This window comes from Conger conger, chromosome 18, assembly GCF_963514075.1.
Source record: "Conger conger chromosome 18, fConCon1.1, whole genome shotgun sequence".
Taxonomy (NCBI): domain Eukaryota; kingdom Metazoa; phylum Chordata; class Actinopteri; order Anguilliformes; family Congridae; genus Conger; species Conger conger.
The window spans coordinates 32,554,725-32,563,130 of record NC_083777.1 but is presented as its reverse complement, the minus strand read 5'-3'; the positions used below and the strand labels follow the sequence as shown (position 1 = coordinate 32,563,130).

The following is an 8,406-nucleotide window of genomic DNA, read 5'->3' as shown; positions in this document are numbered from 1 at the left end:
TTAGCAACTTGTTAGCCAGTACTCACGCTCCTTTGTTAACTGATTTATCTGCCAACGTAGTCGTCCTCCCAACGATGAAGCTAATCATCCGCTAGCCGCATTCTTGGAAAACAGTCCGCTCAAAACTTTTCTTTCAAACGAAACACACGCAGATCACGATAATCCTCGTCGCCACTTTGTCGTATATTGCCTGAGTTTCATTCCCGTTTAAACTCTTGCTACAACATAAATCAGACGGAGACGGACTTGAACAATACCAGGAGAGTCGTCCCTTTATTTTACTTCCAGAAACAACATGTGACCCGAAGGTCTCTTAAATCAGAACAGTTAGTAAGGCACTAGCCAATTGGTGGCAGTAACAGAGTATAACACCCAATACCCGAATATATGACAGAACCCAGCATCAGGGTCCAAAACCTCGGACAGGTGTGTCTAATGTGCAGTGCAGAGCAAAGCTTTGAAGCAGACCACAGGTCATCAGCCATCACTGCTCTCTTTAATACAGCTAACAACATGACCAAGAATGTGGTTCTTTATGGGAATCCATATTTGATTGAGCTTTGTGTATAGCAACTTTGAGTGTCCTTTTTGTGCCTGTTGGTTGAGAATTGGAGGATTTGAGATCTGGTTTATATAGAAAAAAACGAAATTATTTAAAATTCAACAATTTGAAACCCAATGATTCATCATTGTGGCAATCGCCCAAATTATAATTTCGCTTTGTATGCTATTCTCTAAAAATAAATGTTTTCCTTAAAAATGTCAGCTTGATCTTAAAAAATAATTGCCGAAACTTAAATGACGTTTTGTTTTGTCAGCCGTCCTTAAGAAAATAATTGTTCTTATCACATCGTACAGGCATACAAACTGCCCTTCACAAATGTGTTCTTGTCAAAAATAATTGACATGACATGTTACATCAAACGCTCAAAAATAAATGACATTTTGCATCACAGGCTATATAAAAATAAATGTTCTTATCGCATTGTACAGGCATACAGCTGTTCTGCAAACTGTCTTTGCCAAAGTTAGACCCCCCCCCCCCCCTACACAAGACTTCCTGTCCTGCACGGTTCATACCTGAACTGTCCTTAACATCGATAGCCCACCCCCACAACGCCAGGCATCCTGCCCTGCAAGCAGTTTTCTAACACAGAGGAATCATTCGGTATTTTCCAACTTTTCTTAAGCATACACATTATTTTATTCAATTCAGGTTACATATGGGTCACGATACTTCTAGCACAAATGAGCAGTTAATCAGTTTGAAAATATGTAGGCATACTTAATCGTACTTTAACAATTGATTAATGGTGGTTTCTTGCGTTTCCATAAGCTCATCTGTAATGAATGACATAGGTTCATTGGATTACATATTCTACAGTTGACACTGTGGTTTCTTGCGTTTCCATAAGCTCATCTGCAATTAATGATATAGGTTCATTGGCTTGCATATTGATTACATGAGTAATAGGCAGCATACATGTGATATATATCGATTATAGGCCGCATACATATTGGTATACTTTTGGCATGAAGCTTTAAGAGTTTTGGAGGAACCAGCTTGCTCAACTCTAACAGTTTGACGGTTTAATCTGATTTTGACTTGTGATTGATTTGTCATAAAATGGAGATAGAACAACTTGTTCTGTGAATTTTTCCTACAGTAATTTTCCTAAAAAGAAATACTGGTTTAGTAGTTGAACTCATACCAGGCAGCCCTGTAGGAGGGGTCTTCAGTAAAGCCCAATTTCTTAAAGAGCCTGTAGGAGACCTGGTTCTCCTCCTCAGTGTAGCAGTACACAGGGTAACCCTGGGCATGGAGCCTTGCTGCCATGGTGCTCAGCATGATCTTGGCATAGCCCTTCCCCCTGTGCTCTGGCAGGGTGTACACCATCCCCATGGCACAGTAATCATACAGCAGCACCCAGGAAACTGGACGGCCTTCTTCATCAGTGATGCAACATGTGGGGAAGTGGCTTATCAGATGTTTGATTCGTTGAAAACCTTTTTCATTATCTCCATATTTCCAGGTTTTATTCACCAAACCGACATGGGATTCATTCAGGGAGGAGATCCTGGCCTCCACATCTCTGTGGGGAAGGACAGGAACACAGGACGTAGGTTGAGGAAAAAGGCCTGTTTCATGACCAGTCATTTGGATTTCATATAGTCAATTAACTTCAGCTGAACCTTGACCTCACATGAAAAGTAAGATCTCTGTGCCAATGAGAGGACATTCAGTTCCACACCATTGGTATGTCTCAACAAAAACACAAAAACCACCAATGGCAAATGCAAGGGAGCTTCAACTAAAGATATGAGAATGGGAATGACCAACTGAATGTACCTGCTCACTGTCAGGTGAGGAAGGTGATTTGGGTCTTGTAATTCCAGGAGGTGAGCTACATGACACGGTCTCATTGTGACATCTTTTGTGGCAGAAATGTCCTTCAACATGGTGGTATGAAGCATGTCAATCCCTTCAGGAAACAAGAGAAACCCATAATATGAATCATAAAAACACATGGTTGCAATGGCTAGAAAGGTTAAAAAGGAAGAAGAAAATTATCCACCTCCAATTTTCAAGTATTTATTCCAATCTAAGATGCTGTCTTCTGTCAACATTCTCTTAAGAACCTTCTCATCAGTACTGAAGCAAGCCAGTTCCTCATTTTTAAGCAGGGTGTGTTCACTCTGTTCATGCCATTAAAAAATAATCAGTTACTCAAACAATGGACATGTAATATGTATTCATATTGAATACAGTACAATTCTGAAATTGACTGGATGAACAGAATGAGTGATTGAACATACACATACATAATATGTAATATGTATTCACCTTTTGGTGCGGTCGACAAATGATGGTTTTAAAATCAGGCCAGGAGTCCACAACAACCTCTAGTGTATGTGGTTTGTCTCTATTCATACCAAACAGATATCCATAAGCCTAAAGGACAAAATACAAAAATGTTCTTATTCACAGTTTTATTTCATAGCGAGACTCTCTCCACCCTGTTACATATTCCATATGTGGAGGGAAGGATCGCCCTGATCATTAGACGTGGATATTCTTTCAGACACACTGACTGCCGGCCACGCCCTGATTAATGCTCTATAAAGCCCAGTCTACAGCAAACAGCCAACTTGAGATGAGACCAGAATTATGGTTGTGTCTATCAAAGCTGGCTGGGTTGGGGACCAGTAGCTTGTGCTCAGCCCTGCCTCAGCTAGTGTGTCAAACTGACACTTACAGTCAGCCTTGCATCTTACAGGCTGAGCTGCCTTCCAGTTCTTCTGTTTCTCTGTTTGTCCTGTGCATCTCTTCCCTGTCAGGTGTGCACATCGTGTTTGTTTGTTTTGTACCTAGCTGGGTGCTACTGCTCCATCTCCTTGTGGGGTGTCTTGCACAGTTTCCCCATTCATATGGAACAGAGTGGAGAGATAGTCTCCATATGAAAGAGAGCGTATTGGTTATGTTGTAACCATGGTTCTCTGGTGTAGACCACTCGGAGACAGGGCTGATCAAATGTTCCGTGCCAACTCCAGTGCTTTATAGAGCATGAATCAGGGTGTGGCTGGGACAACCGGGGTGTCATAAAAAATATCCACTGTTATGTTCCTGTTTTCTGTCTGTTAGTTTATCATTGTTTATTATCATTATTCTTGTCATTTATTATTTTTCATATTCATGTCTGGTGTTCTGTTTATATTCATTCGTCTTTGCACTCGTCTTCCCCTGTGATGTCTGAGTCTGAATGTTTATGAGCCCAGTCACTCCCTTGTCTGCATGCCCCACTATTCGGGTGTTTACGGTCTTTCCGGGGTTCAACCTTCCTTCAAATCTTGCATTCCTTACTTCCTGCTTTCTCTCCATTTCATGTTTGTACACAGCACTAATATACTAATCCCAACTAACATAGTATAATTAGTACTGTACAGATCCTAACACAGTAATATGTTCATCAAACTAACAAACTAACATTCATTAGTTTTGGGTATTTGTAATTTAAATCACTGAACTAACTTACTAACGCATCTCCAGTTTCAATTCTGTTCCGTAACTCCGCCTCCCTATTCTATCACTGATTACTTGCTTAGTTTCAGCAAAGTATTCGCACCTGTCTCTCCGTATCTCTGCATCTCCTGATTTTGTGCAATTGTCTACTCCCTAGTCCGGAGCCATTTGTATTACATGTGTGTCTTTGCGATTCCAGTCCGCGTTGTGCTATTCCCCTTTCATGTGTCTCACCTGATGTTTAGTTGTTAGACCGCCCTCACTCCCATGCCCCGCCTAGTTTGTCTCATTCCCCTGTGTATTTATACCTGTCCTTTTCAGTTGCACCTTGCTAGTTCGTCTTGTCCTGTTTTTTTGAGTCCAGAGCCCTTTATTCCGTTCCCTGTTCTAGCCTCCTTATTCCCAAGCCTTGTTTTCCCAAGCCTTGTTTTCTCCCAAGCCTTGTTTTCCCGAGCCTTGTTTTCCCAAGCCTTGTTTTCCCGAGCCTTGTTTTCACCCAAGCCTTGTTTTCCCGAGCCTTGTTTTCCCAAGCCTTGTTTTCCCGAGCCCTTGCCCTGTTTATTGTTGGATTCCCTGCGTTTGACCCCTGCCTGATTTGTGGACTCTTCTGTTGGATCTACTTTTGCCTGTCTGACCCCGTTTATTGAACTTTTGCCCGTTTGCGATGACACTCTGTCTGCCCCTTCATCTGCTAGTAAACCTGCCATTTTCTACACCCCTATGTCTGCTTCTGGTTCCTCTGTCCGCCCAGCGTGACAATCCATGTCAAATGACCAGGGGGGATCCTTCCCTCTACATATCGGTATCAACACAGTATACAACCAGAACAGATGGGTGCATGCTTTAACAATACAAAAAATAGAAACATTTATCCTTAAAAATTAAGAAAATAAATTATTAAATAAACAGTGCAATTATTAAAGATTTCCATTAATTGGTTTCAAATTGGCTCAATACAATTATTTTAATTATTATTTAATTATTTAATTATTAATTATTCCCGCACAAAGCTATTTTCACCATCTAGGCTACTTCTAGTGATTTCACTCTTTGTGGTACCTGCCAAAATAAATAATGTATACATTACCATGAAGCCTTTTGGTAAGTATGACCACAGAACCTTTTCTGCGTGTTGTAATGCAGCCTTATTTAAAATCTTCATCTTTTCAAGACACGATATCCAGCTAAAAATCTACAAAGAATGATGGCCTATATTAACTACATTTCAAAAAAAATAATCTTTAAAGAATTACTCATGAAAGTTTCAAATTTGAGATATGTTTCTAATATGACATCATATAGTCAAAACTCCACTGACCGCCTCGGATTTTGAACTCCATCTAATATCAGTGGAACGCACCCGCCCTGGCTGCCTGCCTTGAGTGCCTCATCAAACTTTACATAAGTCACGGTTTCTTATCAGTAGTTTAGGCAGAAAAAAGACGGTGGGTGTGCATCAGAAAAACTGGTTGTGGCACATTTCATTTTCGCCACCACAGACTATAGGCACCGCTAGACTGATGTGCACCTCCACATAAATATAGCCTAACCATCTAGTACTCTCCATTATAGGCTTGCCTACAACATAGCCAAAACATAAAAAGTTTTTTTTTAGGCTCGGACACAGATTCAGGGCTCCGTTGCAGACCACGAACTCTCAAAGTTTTCGTTTTTTTTATTGTTCAAGACGAGTGCAGGAATAAGCTAGACGTAGTCAGCAAAAACCGGTTTAAAAAAAATTATTCCGTTGGAATCGCACTGAAAGTGGTTAAGTTCCATAAACTGTCGGACTCAGGATTTCGATTTTTTAAATATATATTTTTTCACCGTTGCTCCTCCCAGTTGGTCTGTTGGTCTGCAGGTTATTTATGTTATGTTGCTGTGTCACATTCTCCCAAAGCAAGCAACTTTGGGAGAATGAGTGCAGAGTGCAGAATATTTCTTGGATTTGACCATAGCCCAGTTCTCAATCTGTTTGTATCACAACCAACTGAAGTTATTCCCAGATGATTCGTCCACGTCTATGCCTGCATGTACGTTTATTCGGAAAGGACTGTTATGGGAAGTTTGTTCATCTGTTTTTACTGTGGATTAGCAGGGAAAGTAGGCAAAACTTCAACTCAAACGAATGTTCCCCAGTGCATTTCACAGTGTGAGGATATCACAGACTCTTGTGTGGTTATCCGTGACTCTTTTCCACATTTCTTTTAAAAACGTCTTTCTGTAGACTTAGGTTTTGCATTCCCTCCCTAAAAAATAAAATAAATCAAGTTTCTTCATCCAGCCTATTCTAGAGGTTAGATTAAGAGGTAATGTTGACGTGGTCTGAAATAATAAAAGTCTCATGCACACATTGTGCTTATCGTGCTGCATTGAAAACAATGACAAAAAACAAGGAAACATTTTTCAGATGATCAAATTAAAGACTCCTAATGAGGTCACTGACCACAGGTGTTATTTCATATTATTTCCCTTCAAACTAACACAATACAGGTTTAGCTCATTATAGCTTTCTTCATTAGCCCATCACCTAATGGTTAGCTTTCATGGCCAGGTGTACAGACTTTCACCAATTAGGAACCTGTTGATCAGTCTTTAATTTGATCAGTTAATATTTAATTTCATGTTTTTACCTCCCTTTATGTCATTTTCACTAGACCAAGAGCACAATGTGATTATGGGACTTTTAGTCTGCAAAGCAAATTCAGACATAATCTGGCTTAAAAGCATCAATATTTCCTCTAAACATGATAAGAACCAAATATAGAGAAGTGGAGTTTTTTTTAAATTCCAGGACAGCAGTAGGCTATATTGCATAGCACGTGCCACCAATTAAACTTCTCATCTAACCCAGGCAGACAGAGTAAAATAGTTTATCATCTTCACTGATTCAAATTAAAGAAATGCTCCCGCTTCTCCGTGATGTTCTTAGGTCACGCAACCGACTCTCATCAGCTCGTACTTACCAGCCCAGGGATGGTTCCATACTACATTGTGACTATTATGGAAGAATTGTCAGTAAACGGAAGGTTGAGTCGAATAGCTAACACAAACTTACCTATTGACTGCACAAATATCAATGTTCTCACCCTACTACCTTGGTCCTGATTGATGATCGCAACATTGGTTTGGAAGATAAGAAGAGTTCTTGGGGTGTGTCTTCAAACTAGTTTTTCTGGCTAACCTCATTGGCAGCAGCGTACCAAGCTTCAGCAGGTCAAGTATGCATTAGATGTTTTGTCATGATAAAAGGAATTCCTGCCTCTAATGCAATCAAGGCAAAAGTGGAATCGCACCAAAAGAAACTTCAAACCTGGATGTTCATGGCTCATGGGTAGAGTACTGAAAGCTAGAGCAGATTCAAGATGACATGTTAGGAGTGTACTTCTGAGAACTAAGATTAGCACACTAGAACAACCTATCAGTAAGGTCTGCCTGCTGGTCCAAGTGTCACACTGAAGAAAATGACAAGTCCATGTAAGTACGCACGCACGCACGCACGCACGCACGCACGCACGCACACACACACATTCATACGTTTGCATTACACACATAATGCATTACACACATAAGTAGACTTGTAGGAATACGAAAGATTTGACGAAAGATTTGATGTTGATTTGCCTCCTTAAATTTTGTTTCGTGTATTGTTATGTTACACACGGCAAACAATAGGGGCCGGTGTGTAGGAGCCAAAGGTTGGCCAGCTACAACAAATTTTGACTATTTAAGGGCACCACTGGATGATGCAAGCAGAGTTTGCCAATTGAAGACAGGTGCTCACCTGAAGGATGCCGAGCTGAAATCGGTTTTTCTTTTTTTTTCTTTTTTTTTAACGAGCTTTGCTTTAAAGTTTCAATTGTTTTCATTTGTAAAGGAAGTTTAAGTTTTCTAGAAGAGCTTTCTTTAGTTTTATTTTGTCCCGACATATCCTTTTTTGTTTGGGCTATTTTATAGCTTTATAGTCTATCCTGCATAACATATGCCTAGCATTTCAGCTACAAACATAGCCTATACATGCACACTCATTCATTCATCTTTTGAAACACCGTGAATCTGGAAGACTGGATACTTTGAACAAATCAAGAAGAAGCAATCTCCTCAATGCTGAGAAGTACAGGCAGATATTTATCCATCATGCTATACCATCAGGGAGGCATCTGATTGGTCCCAAATTTATTCTGCAGCAGGACAACGACCCCAAACATACAGCCAATGTCATGAAGAACTATCTTCAGTGTAAAGAAGAACAAGGAGTCCTGGAAGTGATGGTATGGCCCCCACAGAGCCCTGATCTCAACATAATCGAGTCTGTCTGGGATTACATGAAGAGACAGAATCATTTGAGGCTGCCTAAATCCAAAGAAGAACTGTGGCTAGTTCTC

At 40.3% G+C, this 8,406-nt stretch overlaps 1 protein-coding gene across 4 annotated transcripts; it reads right to left on the bottom strand.

Annotated features, from left to right (window-relative positions):
* Positions 1 to 246: 246 nt before the first annotated feature.
* Positions 247 to 7,181, bottom strand: LOC133118349 (glycine N-acyltransferase-like protein 3). 4 transcript variants are annotated; one of them, XM_061228257.1, is made up of 6 exons: positions 7,080 to 7,181; positions 5,109 to 5,213; positions 2,846 to 2,953; positions 2,577 to 2,697; positions 2,351 to 2,483; positions 247 to 2,093 (listed from the first exon to the last, which is right to left on the bottom strand). In XM_061228257.1, exons 2-6 carry the CDS (start codon positions 5,181 to 5,183, stop codon positions 1,694 to 1,696), a joined length of 837 nt encoding a protein of 278 aa, XP_061084241.1. In that variant the 5' UTR covers positions 5,184 to 5,213; positions 7,080 to 7,181; the 3' UTR covers positions 247 to 1,693. The 4 variants fall into 4 exon arrangements, with proteins under 4 accessions (XP_061084241.1, XP_061084242.1, XP_061084244.1 ...); XM_061228258.1 differs by having other exon boundaries at positions 6,988 to 7,119; XM_061228260.1 differs by lacking the exon at positions 2,846 to 2,953.
* Positions 7,182 to 8,406: the final 1,225 nt, after the last annotated feature.